The following is a 26,496-nucleotide window of genomic DNA, read 5'->3' on the forward strand; positions in this document are numbered from 1 at the left end:
TGCTTTCAGTTAAAACAGCTCAAACATGCATTTTTGGCTGGGACTTGCCTGTGAAACCAGGGTTGAATAAAAAACAATGTAGCCTATACGATTACAATTCCCAATAATGTTAAAGTAAACTATTTTTGATGTTAGATAGTTTATCAAGCATATTTATAGGCTCTTCATTTATCATGCATCTACTGCTTAAAAACTCATGTGAAATATGGCAAAAGAGCATGTGTGAGCAATTTACTTTATGCACATGAATCAAAACAGGAATGTCATAGTAAAATATTTTATTATACATAAAAAATGCACAAATAACACCCAACAACAAAGTTTTTCTTTTCATCCAGTTTTGCGCACTATAAATCAGCTCTCAATCTGAGAGAGAAACAGGCCGTTCTTAGTGTCAAACCTACATAAACATTTATCAAAACACACACAGAAAACACAATGAAGAGAATACTGCAGCAGGGCAAAGACACATTCACAGTATAAGAAAAAGACCACAATGAGGCAATTTCCTCATCATAAGACGTGTGCAAAATTCTCTGCCTCCTAAATTCGATCATGATCCAGTAGCAGATGATCAACCAGCCCATAGAAGCCAAAAATAAGACAAGAGAAAATGAAACAAAACAGCTCTTGAGCCTTTGTGCTTTAAAGTGTGATTGTGTGCAATTTGTGTCAACACATGCTATAATCAGAGCATAATCGCGTGTGCAGGTCATCCCTTGTTTTAATGCTCGCATTAGGTCATGTAGCGTGTAATTGCTCTGAGAGCATAAAGTAAAGCTGCCTGCAGTCGCGCCTCCATCAGTAACAGGTTCACATGGACCTGCATAAAGAGATCAACACAAATTACACATAACAAGTAACATACATGCATTCGTACTACCCTTAACTGATAAACCCATTTGTGAAGTTCAGGAAAAAAAGTGACTATTATTGTTATGAAACTCATACTGAAACTAATTAAACCATAACAAGATTAACTAAGCAAGTCACCAGCCGCAATTGAACATTTATGGACATCTGATTTTATTTTTAAAAGGAGCTTTCAGTCTGACACAACCATCAGAAAAAGTTTAACACTGAAGAGAACCACTAGAGGCCACTAACACATCACACCAAAACTATTCAGAAAACAGCCAAGAGAGCAAGCACACATATTTCAGTTGAAATGAAACTTTATGGACACACTTGACACTACCATCAACAAGAAGCCTTACACATCTTGTACCTTTTCTGAGTGCCGGAACTGCCTCCAAAAGGAGAAGTACATTCTTGGTGTGGTTTTCTCCGGGTGACAAGCCACTGTCTTCACATACACTTTTAAACTGCGTTCCAACAGCTGGTTGACCTCCCCATAATTGTAGTCATCATACCTGTGTATGTAAACATTGACATTAGAACAATTTTAACAACCAAAATTATTGCATTTTATGACTACCTTTTCCCTGATAATGTGCAGTCTTTATGGCAAGGACTATTTTTTCTTCTTATATAAACGTAACCCTGATTCACTTTTGTCCCATACAGGCTGAATGTTATATGGTCGTTTCATGGTTATGATGCGCGCATGACTGACCTGATGCCGTAAATACACTGAATATAATTCCAGATGGCTTTCCGGAGTGTAGAAGTGTCCACGTGCGAGTGCATGGCCATGGTGTTATACGTGAGCGCGCACACCACCTGAAATTTCTCATCTAGAAGCTGTGCCATCTCCCCATACAGCCTGTTCATAAGAGAGAAGCCGTGATCTTCCCACGAATAGTCCTGCAGAATCATACACAAAGATCAACATCATGAAACCAGTGTTGTTATTGCTAACTAAATCAAAAACTATTAAATTGAGAGATGAAATTTTAAACAAGTAATTGATATAAACAAGTTTAAGCTAAAGTACTAAAATTACTAAAACTAACCCTAACCCATTCTAAAAACAAAGAAAAAGTAATAAAAAGGCAAAAGCACATACAAAATGAACTAAAATGAAACTGAAAATATATAACTAAAACTGAAAAAAAAAATTAAAGCTAAAAAACAAACAGAATAATAAAGACAAAAAAGTACTAAAACTTAAACTAAAATGAAACTGAAAATATAAACTAAAACTGAAATAATAATTTAAAGCTAAATAATAGAATATTTAAAAAAAGTAACAAAAAAGGCAAAAGCATATAACAAAATTATTAAAACTTAAACTAAACTATTTCTAGAATATAGCTTTTTAGTTTTTTTCAGTTTTAGGTTTATATTTTCAAAACAAACAAAAAAGGTAAAGGCGCAGAACTAAGTGACTCAAACTAAAATGAAACTGAAAATATAAACCTTAAACTGAAACAAAAATAAATTAAAGCTAAATAGATTTTTTTTAAACAAACAAAGACTAATAAAAAGGAAAAAGTCATAACAAAACTACAAAATTGAAACCAAGAAAACATAAAAACAAAAGCTAATTCAAAAATTAAATACTATAATATTATATAAATAATACTAAAATAACACTAGTTATAATTCACATTATATATTTCAGCAAAAAAGTAAATCTTTGAAACTGTGTGTGAGAAATATATATATATATATATATATATATATATGGTACTGAACCTGAGCTCTCATGGTTGGAGGGGCCTGCACTCCCCTAGGACTAAAATCCTGGTAAATAAAATCTGCATCCACAACGAACTGCGAGACACAATCAGGAAGAACGGAGCGCTGAACTGTAAAACACAGATCAGAGAGTGAAGAAAAACGAAGCACAAAAAGATGGAGCGGAAACTTGTGCTTCTGTGTGTCACATTCATAATAAAGCATGTTCATCTAGGAGGAAAAATGCATTGATTTGAATGTTATAAAATAGCTTGAGAAAGCCCAAAATTTCACTTGGTGCCCATTATATTTATGGGATGTACTGTAATTATTCAACTTCCCATGTGAATGATCATGTGCATAAGCTACAACAGAAGACTATTTTGACCCAGTAGAAGAGTATTGAATTATTTGTATGCGAGTGTGTTCATACCATCAGCAGGTTCCAGCAAACTCTCTGTCCTTTCTCTTTCAAAGCGAGTAACCATCTCCTCCTGAGTAAACTCTTCACCTTGCTGCCGAACCTTCATCATCTTCTCCATCAAAAGCTTAACCTCGTTCACAGCCTCAGACCACTGCGCACAGACACATAAACACACACACATGAAAGAGGTTTACCTGAAAAACTAACTGAATCTTATCTTTAACTTGATACAGCGGTCATGATTTCAATACCTCTTGCTGGTTTCTGGCCTTGTCTCGGGCAGAACAACAGGACTCTGTGGGCGAACACGGCTGGAGCGACGGATCTCCTGACGGCTCAGGCTCGGGGAGAATCCCACAACCCCACACAAACGAGGCCAGAGAGTGGGCATGGCTCATCAGGACAACCGCCTGAATCAGTTCTGCCAGAGACCATCGAGCCTCTGCACCAGGACAAACTAACTCCTGTCAATATACAAGAGCTTTTTTTTTAAAAACAATGACTACAACCGTGTCCAAAAGTGACGTCCGCAGGGCATGTTTGTTTTTAATGACCCTACCATCAAAATATGAGGGATAATATTTAATATGTTTTAAGTATTTTAAATATGAGGGAAGAACAAAAGACTAAACTTGGTTACGGTATTTATCTGAGAGAATTATTTGGCAAAACAAATCTGTGAATTAATTCACTAAAATGAAGGTGCACAATAATATCTGAAGAAAAATTTAATAATTTAACATTTTATCACTAAATAAATTATTGTTATTAAATACAATTATAGCTGTGCTGCTAAAATGTAGTTACGCCAGTAGCATCACTACTTTTACTCATTTACTCCTATGAGATTCCTTTTGTGCCAAAATGAGTCAACTACATTGTGCTGTACATGTCCATGTCTCAGTTTTATACTTCATAAGACTAAATTTAATCTGTATATCATATAAAGCGATCGAGTCTCTTCAGAAAATTTGTACTAAACCGCATAATTCATATGCATTCGTTTTACGATTTTTTTATGAACATTTTGAAGCGTCACAGTAGTAGTTGCGTAGCTGTAAATGGAAAGACAGAAAGCTCTCAGATTTTTATTTGTATTCTGAAGATGAACGAAAGTCTACAGGTTTGGAACGACATGAGTGTGAGTAATTAATGACAGAATTGTAATTTTTAGGTGAACTATCCCTTTAAAAAGAACATTGTGTAGGAATTTCTCCCATCTAGCGGTGAAATTGTATTTTGCATTCAAACAAATTGTGCTCTCCAGTGCCTCGCTATTTGAAATGTGTGTTGCATCTACGGTAGCTGTTATGTAGCAAAAAGCTATGACAGGATGTCTTCTTATAGCACTTCGTTGAGTTTTCCTTCAGGTGAACAGGTTTGTTATTTCAAACAAACTGCAACTTGACACAACCAACAAACAAATGTTACAGTATGATTAATAATAGTGCAATACAGGCTTTTAAACTTGCCGGGGCCGTGAAGCGCCACTCACTGCTCTGCTCCTCCGTTTCTGCTGCTTTCAGTCACGTGACGCTGGCTCTGAACGAAAACGCGTTGTGAAAACGCATTGGCCTAGTACTTTTTGTCCCTCTCTGCTATTATAGTTATTCAAGATGGCGGAACGATATGGAAGCCTCTGTGGACCTACCCGTCACATGTATCTAAAGATAATAAATTCTTCGTTTACGAGGATAAGTCAGATAATTGGCAGAGGTATCTGTACACCATTGAGGACATATTTATGAATAAAAATATTGATTTTCGATAATAAAATACCTAAAAAACTACACATTGTCCCTTTAAGGACCTATTGGCCTCCGCCATCTAGAGTTTCATGACAGAACTTTGTATTGATTAACTAGGAATTACATTAACATTAAATGGTTCTTCTCCCAATTTCCTCCTCAAAGTGGCCTCCCCAACCCTGATGATCTATGCGTTTTACCTGTATGTGTTCCTGCGTGATGATCCAGGGTCTGTGTGCCAGCAGTTTGTTGAGAGTCTGCAGGTGCTGTATTTTAGGTGGTGCACAGTCAAGTCCTCTAAGCCAGGACTCATCTCCACCAGCCAGCAGAAAAGCAGAGCTGTGGTGCTGAACTAAATACGAGCACTGGTGACGTGCAGACGCCTGCAAAGACAATTACTGTTGAGTATATTATAAACACTTATACTACGGGGCTGTTGAATGCTTAAATCTGATTGGTTGACGAATGTTATACGGTGTGCAATTATATTCAAGGAAATGCACAGCTAAAGTAGTTCCAGGCAAGTTTCATATCACTTCGCCAAAAGATTTCAGTTATTTCAAAAGTCCTTACAGCCTACAACAACAAAAAACCAAAACCCACAATGACACTGACCAAGCAAATATATATAATAAACACTAGGATAAAAACGGCAATGTTTTTTGCGACAAAACTACATTTTATTATGTAAGGAAAGCACATACTCTCTCCTGCTCTCTCCAGCTCAAATGCACACACACACAGTACGGACACACACTCGCACAGAAATGTGTTGTTAGCGCTGCTCTGGCGATTTTATCACTAAATCAACTTATAAGCTATAAGACATTTCTCACTAGTGATGTACTAACAGCGCTGTTCTTGGAGCAGATAAACTTATTAGCTATTAGTAGAGACGATGCTGCCGAACAATGTTGAGAGACTCACAGACTCAGGTAATTCACACACACTTAATCTCTCTCTCTCTCTAATAACTGCATTAATAACTGCACTACCGGAATAATTGACTCCAGGTCATTGAATTATTGAAAAATAATGCATTCTCAAAAAGTAACGCCCACTCCACGCATTACCGCCTTGGTTGTGCATTATTTTCCTAAAAATTCAACAACCCGTCGTCATTTATTCCTTACATACCCATTTGTGCATATTTAAATGTAGGGATGCACCGATATGAAAATTTTGGCAGATACCGATAATCGACAATTCTTTATATTTGAAAGCTGATAACCAATATATTGCCAGATAAATCTAAATCCAAATTTTCATATAATTTTTGAGAGCCTGATTACAAAAACGAAAGTTTTACCATTAAAAGCCATGTCCCAAGCACACAATTATATACTGTTCTCATTATGATCTTATGTAGCCTATATGATAGCACATAACTGTAATTTTTGTTTTGTTTTGTGATTCCAATCATATTTCAAGCAGTTCAAAACCATCATGGTGAACAGTGCACATTTGAAGTGTCTCAGTTGAAGGAAGTAATCCTTTATTCATCGGCTTTAATATATATCGGCCAAATTTTCTTATCGGGCTGATAACGATAACATAAAAAATTTACATATATCGGCCAATACCGATATATATTGTTCATCCCTATTTAAAACTTGCAATCTAACTTTTAAAAAGGCATCAAACAAAAATATAAACCTCCTCCCTCACCAAGATGATTATAAAATGTCTCCATGACAAAGGAAGTGGGCCATCCAGCTGGAGCAAAGCATGCTGGGTGCGCAGGAAACAGGTTAAGTAGGTGGGATGTAGTCCCATCGTCATGATGATATGATCGGCACGTCCCTCTGACAACGAAGCCTCTGACCTCACTTCCTGTGCAGCCCCTTCCTCCAGAATCTGAAACATACAGATATTCAGTGATCTGTAAACACTGACAACAATATCATCTATCATCTAAAGGGGCGGTCACATGTACGTGCGAAATTTCACCCGAGGGCAAAATAGATTTTGTTCATGTACAAGTTGGTCATTCAAATTCGCCATGCAGACCAACAGATAAAGCTGCTTGGTTTGAAAGTGACTTCAGTGTGAGAAGTGTTTCATAAATTGCTACACTATTGACAAATACTTTAGGTAAAAATTTATTTATTGAATGTTTATGTTTTATTGATGTGCATGTTCACGGTTCTCTCGTGTATGTCATGCATGCAGAAAAACAAATAATATATATATATATATATATATATATATATATATATATATATATATATATATATATATATTAGTGTGTTTGATTGTTATTTTGATTCTAATTTATGATTAAATTATTAGCTTTTCATAAACCCAATAAATCCTTGCAATTCCCTCACAAACCCCAGTTTGGAAAACCCAGATTTTAAAAAAGAGATCAGAATTTGTTGGAGGTAAAGACAAATACCATAAACTCAAAAACAAGGATGTTAAAAACAACAACAACATGCACCTCTTCAATTGGGATAAAGGCACTGGGCTCCAAGGGCAACGCCTGGGGTATGTCTGATTCCTCCTGAGAAAAAGAAAGAGAGACAATAGAGATTTAATAAATATAAGGCTCTCTGTTGTCTACTTAAAATGTATAAAATATAAGCCTTCTTTTATCAAAGAGATATTAGTGCATTTTCATACAACTGGCACCAAGCTATCATTCCTAGGCTGCGTTTCCCAAAAGCATCGTTATTCTAGGTTGATCGTAGAACAATTAAGCTTACGATGCTTTTGGGAAACGCAGCCCAGTATGATAAAAACAGCTTACTAACGACTAAATGGGTGCGAGTCATTTGCACAAATCGGTTCATTCGAACTATTAATTTCAAAGAACATTTAAAACGATTCAGTGGTTCTTTGCGTCATTGTGTGGTTTATTAAAATCAACTCGGTTCCTTGTTGACTAAACTGTCAGCCAATCAAGTCTTAAACATATTTCACATAAGTTTTATCAAAAAAAATTTTATATTCAGCGTTCTTTTCGCCTCATCAGTCAAACGGAAATTGTCAAGTCCAAATGAAACGGTTCTGGGTTCAGTGAGTCAGTAAATCATTGACACGAAACCGATTCAGTCCGATTCATAGCCTACATAAATAATTCGACCGGTTGAACAGTTTCACTCAAACGAACAATTGTTTCACGAAATTGACATCGCTGTTTCAAATGGACCTTTTAGTCAGAGTATCGACTAGAAACTTTATAAGTGTGCCTTATAATGCAGACACTAGACGCCGACACAGACATAGTGATTCGGTCAGACCGGCGGCTAAATGAGCTCACCTTCATCGGACGAATATAGGTGTTCATAAGTCCAGGTTGAACAGAATATTGATGAAGAAGAGTCTCGCAGGGTTTGTGCTCTATGACTTCATTATGCCTGTTGTGGAAAGCAGGAAACAGCATAGGGAGGAGGCGTGGCGTACGTGAACACACAGCGCCGGACTCTTGCATCACCTCTCCGGCGCAACATGACGCAACCCGCCGGTAACGGAGATCCGAGCTCCGCGGGCTCCTGCTGTAACCGGGTAGGTTTCGGTTAAAGTATAACACTGTAAGTCCTGAGTTCATTACTGATTAACGTTAAATGAAAGGGTATGCATGGAAATATATTTTTCCAAAACCCCAAAGAAAGCGCAGTTCTTTAAAAAAAAAAAAAACATTAGCAGGTTAACTTAGATCAGGCTGCATTAAACTGTTAAGACTAGTCTACTTCTTAAAAGTTAGTCATCAATTTTTGTCCCTTTAAACTATTAATAACTGTTTTAAGTCAGTGACATATGGCAACTTTACACAGAAAAAAGAGGCACAGACACAAAATCTGAAGGCATAAAATCACAATTTGTGCATTTACACAGAATTGTGAGCAGACACAGGGCCGCCTTAGAGCCTTAACTCGGCAAAGATGCCTATATAAACGTAGTTTTGGTCTAATTTGATACTAAAAAGCAAGACTGGTCGCCCCTTGACTAACCGTTTGTTGGTCATACTAGTAAGACAGTCTTAACAACATAGTGGCTATGTTTAGGCGACTGGCCTCTGCTGGTCTACTGTAATTAAATAAGCATTTATTTGACAGGTAGCTTTAGGTTTCACAGAAAGGCCTTAGATTAAGCCAGGATTAGGCCTTAATTCAACCTCAATTAGGTCATTTAAGTAGCTTTTATAAACGTGCCTTAGATACAACTTTACTGATATTTTGAGATATGTCACAGTGCAAGTTACCTACAGTTAAAACAGCTCAAACATGCTTTTTAGCCTGGGACAAGCCTTAAACTTTGTCTGTGAAAACCGGGGGTTTAAATAATAAACTGGTCCAAGCTGGTAGACCATCTTGGTCAAGAAACAAACCCTGGATAAGCTTTCCATGTCAACTTAAAGTCGCCTTGAAACGAAAATTCACACATCCTAATGATCTTAATGTGGCTGGTTTAACAGTGGCCGGTTGCATAAACTGCTTAGACTATTTTTAAAAGTTAGTCATCTAATTTTTTTCATCAATACTGTTCCAACCTTTAACATAAATTGATAGATTGGTCTAATTAAAATTAGAAAAATAACTATAATTACCCCTTGGGTAATTGCTAGTTGGTCAAACTAGTTCTTAAAGGGATTGTTTACTCAAAAATGAAAATTCTGTTATCATTTACTCACCCTTATATTGTTCCGAACCTGTACCTTTCTTCTGTTGAAAACAAAAGACTGGACTTCTCCAGTAATTTAACCCACTTAACCTTATGAATGGCAGTCATGCAACTGATGCTGGTAGGTCACATGACAATGACAACATGGCGAATCTAGTACGTCCGGATTACATTTATACTACACATTCATTAAATACTTTGTTGTATATCCAACATTAAAATTGGCATCTGAAGAAAAATCAGATAATGAAGGCTCTGTAGTTAGAAAGAGAACGCCTCATTCACTTCATTTACAACCTTTCATTACCGCTGATGTTACATGACTACAGCTGCTATACATGCACACAGACCCTAATGCTTGCACTTTACATCCCTCTGTACCCGGGGCTCCTAATAATTACACAGAACATTTTCTCTTATGTAACCTTGTATTGAAGCAATGAAGCCTAACACGCCTCTGTTCGACAGACACAAAAACAAGGACACAACAAACAAAAACACAGACACAAAATGGGATTTTATTGAATCATCACAAGCAGCATGTTTAGCACTTGCAGAGTCTGTGAATGTTTGCCCTTGAGTTACGTGTGTGTGTGTGTGTTGTGTCTGTGTATGTGTGTGCTTCATGGAGTGTTTTATCTGAGAAAATAATCAAGCATTCACACATTTCAAGTCAAAACTTATATTAAATTACCATTACATATATATTCCTTATAAAATAATACTTTCGGGGCAGAATCTGAAAGAATGTGTTTGAGAAAGAAGAAGAAAGACAGTATGATTTAATAGACAAACCACCTCCCCACTGGGAAGACTTTATCGTCCATGTTGTACATGAAGATCTTCTCAGGTTTTATAAGTCAAGTTTACAGGGTTTTGTTGAAGGTTGTTTGAAAACTGACACCTTTTGCTTTTATTCAGTGCTCCATCCCCATGGACAATATAGTGATGAAGGCAAAGAGGCAGAAAGAAATGGAGTGGATCTTAAGCATCAAGGTCAGAGGTCACAGGAGACATTTTTACAAGAAAAGAAAGGGATGTTAGTGTAAGAATTAGAGGTTGGCTCCTTCTCAAACTATCTTGTTCTCTAGGGTAGCGATCCTTTTCGTCACAGCGTCCAGTGATGCTTTTGTCAAGGAAATGATGCAATAGTACCATCCTAACCAGCTCTAAACATTTCTGATGCTTTATGCATTTATGGCTATCACATTTATTTTAGAGATGCAACAATAACAAAAATTTGGTCATTGCGGATAAGCCGATAATTATTTTATATATGACATTTACAATACAATATGTTAAATGATATACTATTTCGTTTAAACAATTAACATGTATTTGCTAAATATTATATTTAACAGTGTTATTAAATTATTTTTTGTATTATTTTTTAGTTTTATATATATATTTTATATATTATAACATGTATTGTTATTTTTTTATTATTTTTAAAATATTTATTGTTTTAAAGAAATATTGTTTTGTGATTATATGATGAAAAAGAAAAGTACAAATAGGTGAAAATGAGCATGCACAATTCAGTTTTCAATATCGACCTATATACAGTGCTGGTCAGAATTATTTGCTCCCTTGGTAAATATGATCAAAGATGGCTGTAAAAAATAAATCTGCATTGTTAATCCTTTTGATATTTTATTTAAAAAATTGGCAAAAATCTAACCTTTCATTGAAGTAAAAGAAATGAAAGTGTGGGGGGATAATCATATTATGAAATATTTTTTTTTCTCCAAAACACATTGGGAACAATTATTTGCCCCTTTTATTAAATACGTTTTGCAACCTCCTTTTTCCAAGATAACAGCTAACAAGATATTTTCCAAGAGAACAGCAAGATAACAATGCAAAAAGTATTTAATAAAAGGGGGAAAATAATTGTTCCCAATGTGTTTTGGAGAAAAACATTTATTTCATAATGTGATTATCCCCCCACTTTCAATTCTTTTACTTCAATGAAAGGTTAGAGTTTTGCTATTTAAAAAAAAAAAAAATATCAAAAGGATTAACAATGCAGATTAATTTTTTACAGCAATCTTTGATCATATTTACCAAGGAGGCAAATAATTCTGACCAGCACTGTATATATCCTGTAAACCCAATAGAAATATCCAATATCTCCCATTAACCAATCAGGTACCAGTATATTGTGCATCCCTAATTTCTTTTGATTTTAATTATCATACAGCGAGTCCAAATGTGTTTCATCTCAAAACCTTTTTAAAAAGGCACATCTTACCTCAAAAGATAGAGATGACACATTCAGCTAATGTACAATACAGCATTCAGTGGCATTATCTAAGTCAATATTGAGCGTAATAGGAATTAGTATAGTGTATATTTTCAGCATGGCAGATGTGGAATGAGCTCTGAACCCGAACACTGTTTAGGAAAGGATATATTTCTTTGTTAATGCCTGTAGTGCCTCCTCAACCTTTTTCTGGAACTTGACAAGGGAATTACATTCACAGGGATCTTCTACTGTAAGTAATAGGACAGCAAAAACAAATTCAATTGATGAAATGCTAGTTTCAATGCTTATTTTTTTTTTTTTTTTTTAACTTACCTTGACAAACATTGATTTGCAGTTTCTTGGCAATTTGGTTCATGGTTTTGAAGTCAGCTGTGTAGAAGTAATGGTCAGCGACGGGGCTAGAGGCGATCGTTTTCAGCTCGTCCTCAACTGCATTGCCAACGCCCACAGCAAACATTACAAAGCCTAAACACGCACACAATGCACTGTAAAAAAACACTCATACACATTGCACTTTGCATTGCATTTCTGTGTGTACATTTTTTCCCCTAACCGTTCTCCTTGGCCTTCTTGGCGGCGACTGTAATGTCGTCTTGCGACCTGCCATCAGTGAAGACAATACCGACCTTTGGCACTCCAGGTCTGGAGCCCTGGTTAGGAGTGAAGCTGGTGTCCACCATGTAATTGAGGGCCAGGCCAGTCATGGTTCCCCTCTCCATATAACCCATCTTTTTCACAGCTTCTTTGAGGGCCTTTTTGTTGTTGTGGCGTCCCAGAGGAAACTCCTGCTTCACAGAGCTGGAATACTGCACCAGTCCCACATGAGCGTTGGTTTCTGACACGTCCAGTTTGTCGATGATCAAGTTGATCCATTTCTTGACCAGCTCGAAGTTCTCTGGTCTCACACTCTTGGACCCGTCGATCAAGAAGACCACATCTGTGGCTGCGTTACTGCAATCTGAGATAAGAGAGATAAAGTGTTTGTTGAACGGGGTTTCCAAACTAAACAGGGGGCTGCAAATAAAAAAAAAAATTATTTACCAAAATTTACTAAATAAATTTAGGACTCTCAAAGTTTATATATCTATTATGAGATCTATTATTATTACTGAATCATTTTTAGTTTCTCTTTTCTATAGAGGGAAGGCATGGGATTAATTGTGATTATTCTATTGATGGCCATTGATTTAAACAGTAAAAAAATAATTGCATATATTTTCTAGAGTTGCACCGTTATAAACATTTTGTCCGATACCGATAACCGATAATTCTTTATATTTGAAAGCTGATAGCCAATATATTAGCCGATAAATCAAAATCTGAATTTTTATATAATTTTTTAGAGCCTGAACCAAACATTTCACCATCAAAAGCCATGTCGCAAGCATACAATTATAATGTTCTCATTATAATTTTTTGTTGCTTATATGACAGGCGTGACATATTACACTTTTTATTAATCCTGCTCGTTGCACTTAACTGTATTTTCCTTTTTGAAGTGATTCCAATCATATTTCAAGCAATTCAAAACCATCATGTTGAACAGTGTGCGTCTGAAGTGTCTCAGCTGAAGGAAATAATGCATTATTTAACGGCTTTAATATATCGTCCAAATTTTCTTATCGGGCTGATAACAATAACTTTAAAAATGAACATATATCGGCCGATATCGATATGGTGGCCGATATATTGTGCATCCCTAATATTTTCGTAAAAATCGTCCTTGCACATAATCAAGGACATAATCTTAAAACATAACTGAGTGTCTCTAATGTTTATACATCTAACATATAAAAAGATATCAACTTAAAACAAAGTAAATATTTTCCAAATAATATTTCCAAAAACTCAGTATAGTGACAATTATATATTTTTGGATAATTTTTTATAATAATCTTTTATAATTTCTTTTCTCACACATAATAAATGGGTCTTGAGGATTATGAAAATGTAAAAAATAATTAAATTAAAATTTATTTAAAGGCTTTTAACATTTTATTAATTCTCGAGTGCCTTGGCCTTATAAGGCCTTGGCCGAACCCTAACATATATATATGTTTCTTAAGTTTAACTATCTCTTATCCAAAGAGCACCAGGATACGAAGATTTTTACCCCAGTTGCACTCTTTGCATTTCTTGTTTTATAATAACTTATGAATAATAATAATTTATGAAAATATATAAGAGTGTTATATTTTATAGGACAATGATGTTGCCATGTTTGAGGGTCACATTAACAAGCTTAAAACCATCGTGGTAACTGAAGTCATATGATAAATGGGCCATTTAGTGACATGATTTGTCCATTTAGAGTGAGTGTGTGTTGGTTAGTAAATGTCTCTTGGCTAATAAGATTCTGATTCCTCTTTAACGCAGGGGTTTTATATACATCAAAATCTGCACATGTATATGGAGTCTTTTGCTCATGTCTTTGACTCTTACCCAACATTCACACATACTCACTGCTGCATGTCCGGCCGTCGCCCGTGAGTGTGTGACCCTCTCTGCAGGCGCACTTGAAAGATCCGGGTGTGCTGATGCAAATGTGCTCACAGTCATGATCGCCTGTCTCGCATAGGTCAGAAAACGGCTCTACCATGAATGTAACACACACACACACACCGGGTGGGGGAAGGAAGGGTTAGCGAGGAGAGAATTACTCTATGTGAAAGTGGGAACTCAAGAAAATCAATGCGTTTTAACAATCCGCTGCATGTGAAACGTACAGCAAATCTTTAAAACACACAGAAATATGTCAGAGACTCAGGCACTTGAGGACAGCAGAAAGTAAAAGATTTGGCATTTGTCTCAATGTTGTTTTCTCAGGCGGCTGTTTCTCTGACTTTCTACCGCATTGGTTCTCAACCTTTTCAATTTCGAAGCAAAAAATTATGTCTTGTTTTCCATTACAAAAATCAAAAAATTCTTAAATCAAGATACATTTATACTTGAGAAGCAAAATAACTTAAGATGTTAAGTCTCTTGTTTTCTGAAAATGTGATGAAAATTAAGAATTTATGCCTAAAATAAGAAAAAATATCTGCCAGTGAAAAAAAAAACTTTTATCCTACTTCACTGACAGATGTTTTTTTCAGTAAACAAGACTTAGGGACAGAATCACTAACAGCTTGCGATAACGCAAAACCTTCTTTTGGTGTTAAAAAAAACTATTGTCAGGATTTACCAAATACATGAGCAAAAAAAAAAAAATAACACGGTTATTTTTGCAGCTGACCTAATTGCAAATGCATTTGTAGGAGTTTCCCTGCAAAATTTATAGGATGAGAGAATTCAAATAAATCCCGCAACATAATTTACTAAGGTTTCCTGTAGTCAGTTTACTGTTTTTTTTCAGCATTAATTAACGCCAAAAAAAAAGCATGTCTTAATCCATTTTGCGCTTGGTAGATTGTGTTGGTCATTATGCAAATTATTGTGTTGGTCATTATGTAAATTATTCTATTGGTCATTATGTAAATGAGCTGCTGCGTCTGTGTCCTTTAATTAGCACATTGTCAATAGATCATCCGCAGAACTTTCAACTCCCATCAGTGCTTTTATGGGATTACGGTCTCACGCTAATTTGCCCTGTTTAGTAAATCTGGCCCTTCATTTCTTATGTCATCTTGCCTCTCAAGTAAACATTTCAAAGGTGTAGATATTTGTATTGGAAAACAAGACAAACACTGAGTAAGAAAATCTTTTTTCCAGTGTACCACCAAAGCTGAGAACCACTGCACTGCAGCGACTACGATCACATCAGTGATGAATACACATGCTTTTACTTCCTCGCCCGGAGAACCGAGTGCAGTGGAGCATCAAGCACAGGGTGGAGATCTACTTCTGGAGTGAGATTAATGATAACATGCCCTCGTATATACACCTTTACTATCGCTGGCCAGGGTGAGGACAGTCTCCAAACCTCTATTCCCTTCCCCATGTCCTCTCACTTACTACAGAAGGCCTCCTGGAACTTCTTGGTGAGCTTCTCAATGAGGCTGTAGCTCTCCACGTAGTCCACGTGATCATCCAGAGGCTCGCTGGCCATTTGCCTGAGCGTGGTCATTTCCACACGGCCCACTCCGATGGCAAATATCTCAATGCCGGCCTCACGCGCCCTCACTGCAATGTCACGGATGTTGTCCTGCGGTCTGCCGTCAGTCACAATAATTGCCACCTGCAAATGTTTATTAATGACATTTTTTAATAAAATGATCTAAAACTGGAGATATTCTTAATTAATGGTAGATTCAGATGTTCGTTTGGGCCTAATTCCTCCATTGTGGGTTACTTAATGTAAGATGCATGTTGCCAAAGAGGATTAATGCTGTTAATGATGCCAATATGGGGGTTTTATGAGATTACTACACTCTTAAAAATAAAGGTTTCAAAAAGGAGTTTTCACAGCGATGCCATTGACTTTGCTTTGTCCGAACCAAAGTTCAATTGCTTCCCCTTCACATTAGCTGTGTCCTAATTCAGAGGCTGCATCCTTCTAAGGCTGCTTTTGAAGACCGAATGAGTCACAGTCGCAGGACGAGTTCACAGCCTAGCCTATCCCAAAATTCATTGAGTGGTGGTGAGTGGATTTTTTTTTGTTGAGAAAAAGCCAGATTACACTTTAAAATGTAGCTTTGGGGTTTTTAACTTCCTCAACTATGCCTAACGATACAAATGTGGGAAATAAATAAGTGGTTCAAATGTTGACATATCTTACTAAGATTTTATAGATAGTTCATGCTTTTTATTATGTAGGCTGCCTAAATGGACCGGTCACCGTGATTTTGCCAGGTAAGACATGTTCCTGGATCAACATATTTTGTTGATCCTGGAATAACATTCCTGTCCCAAAATTTAGTCCTTACCCTATCCCTCCCCCTAAACCTAACCCTACCCATAACTTTTCCCTAAAGTCAGAGGGAAATGATAGGTGAATAACACTGATGTTGAAGCACCTCACCCTGGTTGTAAGCCTAAACTTGACATAAACTGTAAACTTGTCCCTCAAATCTGATTGGTTGATCTGAAAGTTGTTCCAGGTACTTGCATGTGGTACTTGGTGAAATCACGTTCACCAAATGGACCATGGTGAACATATTGTTTGTGAACCTGGTTTTGTTTTCAGACATTTTTTTTTAAACTTTTGCTTTTGTTTCCAACGCATCAGCACGCAGCGGCACTTGTGTTAATTTGCCGCAAATTAATTACAAATGTTCTAAAGAACGTGAGAGTCCATTTCTGTTGAAGGTGAGATATACATTCTCTCTGCGTCAGTCACGCTAGTCAGGAAAATGAGTGAGAACACACACAAACACACAGTTTTATCAAATCATACGTCATCAGTAGCATTTCACTTCCATGATTTCGTACGATTACATTCATATCAGCAGCAAACGTATTTGGGTGATGTTCGCAGGTTGCCATCCGAGTTCGGAAAACAGTGTTCATATCATTTACGAACCAAACTCTGACTTCAATTGAACACAGGTGTGTACAAAAAGTCCCACTGTGTCCGAAATCGCCACTATACACTTAAACAGGGCACTATTTGAGGAGACAGCCATTTGTAGTGGTGTAAGAAACCATAGCGGACGTTTTCGAGTGCACTCATTCAATCCCACAATGCACCGCAATAACGAACGAGTGTACAACTGATATATGCTCAACGGCAAGAGAATACCCATAATGCACTGTGAGTGTCGTGCCGAATGAATTACCACGTCTCGTCAGAAGATTCCGCTGAATCATCCATACATCCATTTTCCAAACCACTGGTCCAATGTGACTACAGTGTAATATTATACTGGTATAAATTCCTTTTTACTTGATTATTAAATTTTTTAATTAAGGTTTATACATAGTTTCATGACAGAGTTCAAGATAAATCTTTTCATTACTAATGAAACTGACAGTTTGCTACGTTTCACTCCTTCAAGTGGACTAATGTAGGGAATAGTGAATGATGGTATAGGGGGCGATTTCAAACACAGCCTAGTGTTAAAGGGATAGTTCACCCAAAAATGAAAATTCTGTCAGTAATTACTCTCCCTCATGTTGTTCCAACCCCGTAAGACCTTCGTTCATCTTCGGAACACGAATTAAGATATTTATGATTAAATCTGAGAGCTGGATCACTCCTCCATACTAGTCCATAGGCTTCTTCAGGGATTGAAACTTGCCAGCCCCGAAAAGTCATTAAAGACATCGTTAAAATAGTCCAAGTGACTACAGTGGCTCAATCTTAAGTTTATCAAGCGACGAGAATACTTTTTGTGCGCCAAAACGAAAAACAGTAACGACTTTATTTCAACTATTAATTTCCTTCTCTGTGGGCCTCGAGTCAGTTCACTAGTTTAACAGCGTAGTGCTTCTGTTGTACGTCACACGCATCACACACATGACCAGCGTCGGCCAATAGTGAGCCTACGTGTGACGTACCATTACGCTATCACACTACGCTAACTGACTCGAGGCCCACAGAGAAGGAAATGAATAGTTGAAATAAAGTCGTTACTGTTTTTCGTTTTGGCGCACAAAAAGTATTCTCGTTGCTTGATAAACTTAAGATTGAGCCACTGTAGTCACTTGGACTATTTTAACGATGTCTTTAATGACTTTTCGGGGCTGGCAAGTTTCAATCCCTGAAGAAGCCTATGGACTAGTATGGAGGAGTGATCCAGCTCTCAGATTTCATCAAAAATATCTTAATTCGTGTTCCGAAGATGAACGAAGGTATACGGGGTTGGAACAACATGAGGGAGAGTAATTACTGAAAGAATTTTCATTTTTGGGTGAACTATCCCTTTATAGCACCCTTAGTGAAAAGTTCTTAAAAGACCTTTTTCCAAACATAAAGTGCCTTTAGTGCATTTGAAAGGTTCCAATGATGTCAAAGGTTCTTCATGGAACCATAGATCCCAATATTTATAAGAGTGTAGGACTCTGACCTTGCTGATGTCGGGGGATTTGCGCGCTCCCTCGGCTTCGCTGAAGGCCACGTTCATGGCGAACTGGATGGCCAGGCCTGTCATGGTCCCGGTGGACAGGGGCTCGATCTTGGACACTGCCTTGACAAGCGCAGCCTTGGTTTTGTGGGACTTCAGAGAGACCTCGTTCTTCACCCGGCTGGCGTAGTTTACGACACCCACGCGAGTAGCATCAGCGCTGACGTTCAAACCGTTGATCACTTTGGTCAGGAAGACCTTGACCTGCTCAAACTCAGAGGGCCGGACACTTCGAGAGCTGTCGATGATGAACACTATATCAGTGGGCTTGGTGTCACACAAGCCTGCAGCTGGAAAGAGTGAAAGAACAGACATGTGAGATCGATCGAATTCAATATGTTTAGACCCCAGAAAGGCTAGACACAAATTATTTACTTGACATTTTGCTATTTATTGATGATGGCAAAAAAAAGGCTCAATGGATTTCTATATAGAACCCTATAGGGTTCTTGACTCAATTTTAAATGTTCAATATAAGGAGAAATGTCTTAAATGATTGCATAATATCTTAATTTTTAACAGGTTTTTTTCTTTTCATTTTTTCTAGTGATAAAGAATGTTTATGAACTGTTTAATGCATAACATTTCATCAAATGAATTAAAACTAAATTAATTAATTAATCAAATCTAAATCCATAATGACCACATGATGGGAACCCCTTAAAAGGTTTTATATATGAAGCACCTGACAGAACCCATTGACATTTATTCATTTAGCAGACGCTTTTATCCAAAGCGACTTACATATGAGAACAATGCAAGTGCTATGACCCTTCTCAGTTTAATCTAACGCAGTATGTTTTTTTAAAATATATATATAAAAACTTTAGGTTCCATATAAAACCTTTCCTTCTAAGAGTGTCTTATTAAGATGGTGAATGTACTGTGGTAGAATTTTTTTCAAACTGATCTAAATTGAGGTATTTTTAGAAGAAATAAAATGTCTAACCTGTGGGGACGGCGTCCCGTCTAAGTATACACTATAACTGCCTTAACACTTCTGAAGTGTTCAGTATGCTAAAATCTTTCCTCACCCCTCCTGATGAAATGAAGGTTTATTCACGACAACAGAGAAACTCTCCGAACAATTACACACACTTATTTACTGCATTCTTGATCATTAAACACTGAGAGAGAATCGATTGACATTAACATGATGCGTGCATGTGATGTGGAGATAATATTCCCTGTACGACCTCACTGGTTACAAACCCGATTGAATCATACAGTCTAAATATTAAAGTCTCCCTGTAGTCAATAATTTTATCCTTTAAAACTCACCTTTGATCACCAAAATTACATATATAAAAGTTTTTTCCTTGACAAATATTCATTCATGCGTTAAAATAGCTTGAATGTAATTCTACACCCTTGCCTCATTTAGTATGTGGTTCGATGAATATGCAAATGAGCCCCGCCTCCACTCACGCACTCAGCTCAGAGATCCACTCGCTGACGATCACACGTTGATCTGATTGGTTACATGGTAGTTTGTGACGTCAGAAACACCAGCGATTTCGAGACAGTCTTTGGTTTACTGCAGTTTTAAGGATAAAATACTGTGGTAAAATACTATAACAATGGTGTTGACTTATGAATTTGAACATTGTTTGTCTTAAAGCACATTAAAAACACCACATAGACATATAAACAACATTAAAAGCTTGATTTCACCACAGGGGGACTTTAAGTCATGTAAGTGATTGAACTCTCCCGCAAGGCCTATTATTTATTTAGAAGAGAAGTAGTTTACAAGACATTTCAACACCACTGACTTCAACTCAAGCTTTTAAAATTTTATAGAAGGTAATCATTAAAACCATAGAACCATCAGTTTTCATCTTCCTCAAATTACTTTCATAACACATTTTTCAGGACTCCTCAACATTGTATCAGAAAATAGTGTCACATGATCCTTCAGAAATAATCCTAAAATGCTGATTTGATGCTCAAGAAACATTTCACATTATTATCAATGTTGAAAAAAGTCGTGCTCCTTCTTATTTTAGCGGAATCCGCGATACATTTTTACAGGATTCTTTGAGAAATAGAAAGTTCAAAAGAACAGCATTTATTTGAAATAGAAATCTTTACATTATAAATGTCTTTATTGTCATTTTTGAATGCGTCCTTGCTGAATAAAAGTATTCTTTTTTTTTTTAAACCTGTTTAACAGTGTACAAATTGGGGTGTGTGAAAAAAAAAGTGAGAGTGAAAAGCCAGACAGTCTGAATGTAGCTCAATAAATGTACAGTGTTTGCCGTTCTCATAATAACTCCCATTGATTATACATTCAGCCTCAGGTATGCATGCACGCGCAGATTTACACACACACACACACACGCATGCACGCACACGCAATACAGGGCCTCTTTGTGTACAAATGTAGACATTTAAAACCTTAAAAAACACATTTTCCTTGAGGACATACAAGTTGTGTACAACCACTGGAAACATAACCCTAATTACCTACTTGATTGAAGCATCTCTCTTAGTTTTTAACACCTAGACCTGCGAAAATTAAACTGACAATTAAATACTAGGCGCAGCTTTAAAACACAGAAAAGCACTGGAGGAGATAATGTAATTCTTCACAGACTTTGAAATGAGAAAAAATGCTAGATGGAGAAAATGAAGGCTTCACAGGACATGCTGTTTCAAGGTCACAAGTTTGCTTAACATTGAACTCTACCATCCAAACTGTTGTGTAAAACAAAAATATAGGCAAATTTAAATACATTTTTAGCACTTCAGTCTTTCTACAGATGTGATAATGCTTGTGTCAACGCTTCTTAACCGGCTTAAACCAGGAAAACTGCTTGGTTCAGCAAAAAAGCCAATGCTGATTGACGTATATACTCATATATATATATATATATATATATATATATATATATATATATATATATATACTGATATATAAACTCACTGCAAAAAAATATTCTTTTTTTGTCTGGTTTTCCAGTATAAAAGTCGATGCTGATTGACGTGTATTATTTGCTATTTTGTCTGGTTATCAGGTTGTTCAACATGCAGGACAACCAGCACTGAGCACTACCTAAACAGCTAAACTGACTGATTAGGGAGCGGATGTATAAACTCACTGCAAAAAAATATTATTATTTGGTCTGGTTTTCCAGTATAAATATCTAAACATTCTTAAATCAAGATGCATTTACTTGAGAAGCAAAATGACTGCAGATGTTAAGTCTTGTTTACTGAAAAACTTGATATAATCTTGTTTTCCCTTTGAATCACTGTAAGTTTATTTTTCGGACCCCTCTGGCAGATATTTATTTGATTATTTTAGGCTTACACCAACAAGAGTGTAAGACTTCACATCTTAAATCACTTTGCTTCTCAAGTAAATGTGTCGTGATTTAAGAATTTTTAGATGGGTGTACTTGAAAGCAAGACTAAAATACTGAGCATTTTCTTGGGATGAAGTTTGCTCTTCATTACAGCATTTAACCGTAAAACATTAATCCTGTTGGCACTGTCAGCATCCAGTGATAAATGAATGACATTGATGGATCTGTTAATGATGCTATTTTCTTACCCATAGCAGCAGCATTTCTCAGATCCACGGTGGCTCGAGCTCCCAGGATGCATAGCAGCATCACAAACCCCAGCAACGTCATACTGTAATACGGCGTGAGTCCTAATGACCTGCTCGACTACCAGAGACAGAATGATTCACAGCCAGAGAAACGTGCAGGTTATCAACACACATATTCACAGATACACACTTAAGTTTGGAGACCCGCCCTCAGACCCGTCTGTTTTGGGAGGAGGGGGATACCTGTCCCGAAAAACCTAGAGTTTGGGTAGGAAAGACAAACACACCTTGATCTGTGTATGTGTTTGTCTAAGAGAAAGCGTGTTCATTCGGAGCCCTAGGAGGGGTCTCTAACTTGAGGTTGAACTCAAATAAACATTAAGATGAATCTGTCTTTTCTGGGCACTTTTCCTCTCAAATTAATCTCACACACGCAGGAATTTATGCACAGGAATCATGCGGGAAGCCTCCGTTCTTGATCCAACACAGACGGCCCTGTTCTGACTGTGTGTACGTGTATGTCTGTGTTTTTCTACTATACACACCATGCCGTGTTTAGTGTGCCTGCTGGGAAATACGAGTATTACACGTGAGCATGTGTGTCTGAGACTAAATTTGAATAATATTGAGTGTGATATGCCATTTCTAAAAGGTTTTTTTATTAGAGGTGCTGACCACAAGCCAATTCACTCTAAAAAATGCTTGGTTGTTTTAACACAATTTTGGGTTGTTTTATCCCAAACTCAAACATTGGGTTAAAAATGTAATAAAAAATGTAACCCAACACCTGGGTTTGTCCATATTTGAACCAAATTTGGGTTTTGCATTTTTTTGCACCCAGCATTTTTTAGAGTGCAAATACAACATGTCATTTATTATGAGACATTGCAGTATTTATTATAAATAATTTATCTGTGCACATCATTATTTCTTTTTTATTAAATGAATGTGTCTCGTAATCTTTAACCAAAATAACTTCCCCTCCCTTCTCTTCTCTGATGATGAGGGCAGGGCAACCTGTCACTCAAACGAGATCGACCAATAGCAAACCACAATCAATTCCCCACGGACAAAATCAAGCCCCGCCCACATTTGTTCTTGTTTGAGAAGCCGTTTCACTCGATATACATTACAGTAAAAGACTATCGCAATTTCTGTTTCGACTTTAAATGATTTATTTTTATTTACAGTAACTGTCGTGTCTTTCTGAACCTCTAAGCATGAAAGGAAATGAAGATGAATAGTGAGAACAACAATCAAGCTAGATTTATGGTGATCAATGACTTAAATTTCAATCAGATATTGGATGGTTTGAGGAGGCTTGAAATTCAAAGCACAAATTGTTGACAGCTTATATGTTTTTTTGCACTGCCACCATCCAACTAACCGTTTTACATGAAAGCAGCTCTGCTAAACGTATCGTTTTTAGTTGTTTTTTTTGTTCCAGAGAATAAATGAGTTTTGAGGACATCAGGGTGAAAAACCCTTTAAAGCTGCCTGTGAAGTACTCAGGAAATAATTTCACGGTAGTCCTGTTTGTCTATGTAAATGAAGTGTGTGTTTGTTTGTATATTGCATAACACAGCAATTAAGGTTTGTGAACACACACTGTTTCTCTCGGCCTCCTGCTGCCATCCATCCATCGCCAACATGCTGGAAAAAGTCCTCCGTACCTGAAGTGTGCAATGACTTTGACAAGAACATTAAAGTTTCCTTATTTCCTGCACCATCTGTGCCACAGTACAGCTTGTGCTGGTTTTTTTAAATAGTCACTTTATAATTATTTTTAAAAAATGATTAGCTATTGACCAAATTAAGTGGAAACTAAAGTATACAGGTGAAACTCGAAAAATTTGAATATCATGCAACAGTTCATGTATTTCAGTAATTCAAATTAAAAGGTTGAACTAATATATTTATTATATATATAACTATATACATATGCATGATTATACTTTTCAGAGGGCCGACATTTCTGTATTTAAAATCCTTTTTTTTATTGATTTCATGTAATATTCTAATTTTTCTGAGATTTTGATTTTGGGGTTTTCATAAGCTGTAAGCCATAATCATCAAAATTATAACTTTTGCAAGATATTCAAATTTTTCAAGTTTCACCTGTATATAACAGTAAAATATTTTTAATATTAATAAATATCTTGAATATTTTATATACACTACTGTTCAAAAGTCATGAGTCTGTACGATTTTTTATGTTTTTGAAAAAAAGCCTCTTCTGTTCACCAAGGCTGCATTTATTGGATGAAAAATGCAGTAAAAACAGTAGTGTTATTGTTAACTATTATGACAATTTAAAATAACTTTTTTTATCTGAATATATTCTAAAATGTAATTTATTCCTGTGATCAAAGCTGAATTTTCAGCATCATTACTCCAGTCTTCAGTGTCACGTGATATTTTGTTATTCTTTCCAAAAGATTTTTTTTAAACAGTGTATAATTTGTCATGTATCATTAAGCACTATGTGATATTTTTCTTGTTTGCATTTTATAACATTATATCAAAAATATTAAATATTCCCTCTACACATACTGCGGTAAAAAAAAAGCTACATATTAGTTACTATTTCATAATCATAAAATCCCCCAGATGTCACGAGTTTCTGACTCATGACCAAACAATAATGACAGAGGTGCATCTCAGAAAATAAACTGCAAAAATGATTTTCTTACTCAGTATTTTTGTCTTGGTTTCCAGTAAAAATATCAAAACATTCTTAAATCAAGATTACTAGAGAAGCAAAATGACTTAAAGCGATAGTTCACCCAAACATGAAAATTCTGTCAGTAATTACTCTCCCTCATGTTGTTCCAACCGCGTAAGACCTTCGTTCATCTTCGGAACACGAATTAAGATATTTGTGATTAAATCTGAGAGCTGGATCACTCCTCCATACTAGTCCATAGGCTTCTTCAGGGATTGAAACTTGCCGGCCCCGAAAAGTCATTAAAGACATCGTTAAAATAGTCCAAGTGACTACAGTGGCTCAATCTTAAGTTTATCAAGCGACGAGAATACTTTTTGTGCGCAAAAACGAAAAACAGTAACGACTTTATTTCAACTATTCATTTCCTTCTCTGTGGGCCTCGAGTCAGTTAGCGTGGTGTGATTGCGTAGTGCTACGTCACACGTAGGCTCACTATTGGCCGACGCTGGTCATGTGTGTGATGCGTGTGACGTACAACAACAGAAACTTACGCTGTTAAACTAGTGAACTGACTCGAGGCCCACAGAGAAGGAAATGAATAGTTGAAATAAAGTCGTTATTTTTGTTTTTTTTTGCTTAAAAAAAGTATTTTCGTCGCTTGATAAACTTAAGATTGAGCCACTGTAGTCACTTGGACTATTTTAACGATGTCTGTAATAACTTTTCGGGGCCTGCAAGTTCAATCCCTTAAGAAGCCTATGGAGGAGTGATCCAGCTCTCAGATTTAATCACAAATATCTTAATGTGTTCCGAAGATGAACGAAGGTCTTACGGGGTTGGAACAACATGAGGGAGAGTAATTACTGACAGAATTTTCATTTTTGGGTGAACTATCCTTTTAAGCCTTGTTTATGGAAAAATTAATCAAAATTAAGCGAGATTATGCTTTAGACAATTGTCAGTGAGGTCAGAATAATAAACTTAATTCAAAGGGAAAACAAGATTATTTTTCTGACCCCGCTGGCAGATATTTTATCTTGTCTAGACTAGAGCACAAACTCGCTTAATTTAAAAAAAAAAAAATTTAGGAAACAACACTTAATATCGTGTCATTTTGCCTCCCCCTTGAGTGTCACCGTCCCACAGGGACATTTGCCATTATGTATTTAAAACAATAATATCTTAGTAAAAACCTGAAGTAATATTGACAAAACTATATCTTATTTGAAAGCTTAAACTCTGTAGTTTTCATATTGGGTGGCTGTTTTCTAAAATGAGTTACAGAGGAGCAGTAATTTATCAATTTGCCACAAGAATATTTCATATTCATTAGGAGTATTTAGGCCTTTATTTTGAAATAGCAATAAACATGAAAGATTGGTAGAAACCTCAGTTTGTTTTCATGCCAAGAGTTCAAAAGATAACACCAATTCCATTTTATGAGAAAAAAGATCTGAAAATGTTTTAAATATAAAGAAAAATATTATGGATTCTCGATTTGTGACGCGGCTAACGCACATATGTACTCTTTTTATGCATTTATTAGAGGTTGAATTCAAATAAAATACTGCCAAACCACCCAACTACTTCTGCATAGGATGTCTACTTCATAAAT

At 36.3% G+C, this 26,496-nt stretch overlaps 3 protein-coding genes and 1 long non-coding RNA gene across 6 annotated transcripts in view; 2 read left to right on the forward strand and 2 right to left on the reverse strand.

Annotated features, from left to right (window-relative positions):
• ppt1 (palmitoyl-protein thioesterase 1 (ceroid-lipofuscinosis, neuronal 1, infantile)) overlaps nucleotides 1-26,496 on the forward strand; it is a 356,601-nt gene that overhangs the window by 176,694 nt on the left and 153,411 nt on the right. The window lies entirely within an intron of this gene.
• Nucleotides 262-8,205, reverse strand: sesn2 (sestrin 2). Its single transcript, XM_077195839.1, has 10 exons — nucleotides 8,021-8,205; nucleotides 7,199-7,261; nucleotides 6,424-6,612; nucleotides 4,956-5,138; nucleotides 3,259-3,471; nucleotides 3,017-3,158; nucleotides 2,602-2,714; nucleotides 1,577-1,767; nucleotides 1,229-1,373; nucleotides 262-823 (listed from the first exon to the last, which is right to left on the reverse strand). Exons 1-10 carry the CDS (start codon nucleotides 8,189-8,191, stop codon nucleotides 737-739), a joined length of 1,497 nt encoding a protein of 498 aa, XP_077051954.1. The 5' UTR covers nucleotides 8,192-8,205; the 3' UTR covers nucleotides 262-736.
• On the forward strand, nucleotides 8,126-16,054 carry LOC143702263 (uncharacterized). Its single transcript, XR_013190414.1, has 3 exons — nucleotides 8,126-8,265; nucleotides 10,303-10,377; nucleotides 15,362-16,054. It is a non-coding gene; the product is annotated as an uncharacterized LOC143702263 (long non-coding RNA).
• matn1 (matrilin 1) lies at nucleotides 9,880-22,399 on the reverse strand. Of its 3 annotated transcripts, none has more exons than XM_077195841.1 (8): nucleotides 22,214-22,399; nucleotides 18,598-18,944; nucleotides 15,605-15,827; nucleotides 14,114-14,242; nucleotides 12,204-12,608; nucleotides 11,963-12,115; nucleotides 11,797-11,874; nucleotides 9,880-10,501 (listed from the first exon to the last, which is right to left on the reverse strand). In XM_077195841.1, the coding sequence occupies exons 1-8, from the start codon at nucleotides 22,293-22,295 to the stop codon at nucleotides 10,452-10,454; spliced, it is 1,467 nt and encodes a 488-aa protein (XP_077051956.1). In that variant the 5' UTR covers nucleotides 22,296-22,399; the 3' UTR covers nucleotides 9,880-10,451. The 3 variants fall into 3 exon arrangements, with proteins under 3 accessions (XP_077051956.1, XP_077051955.1, XP_077051957.1); XM_077195840.1 differs by having other exon boundaries at nucleotides 11,797-11,877; XM_077195842.1 differs by lacking the exon at nucleotides 14,114-14,242 and having other exon boundaries at nucleotides 11,797-11,877; nucleotides 22,214-22,358.

The sequence above is a fragment of the Siphateles boraxobius genome, unplaced genomic scaffold (genome assembly GCF_051911475.1).
Source record: "Siphateles boraxobius isolate OS27281-9 unplaced genomic scaffold, OSU_SipBor_1 35, whole genome shotgun sequence".
NCBI classification, from domain to species: Eukaryota; Metazoa; Chordata; class Actinopteri; order Cypriniformes; family Leuciscidae; genus Siphateles; species Siphateles boraxobius.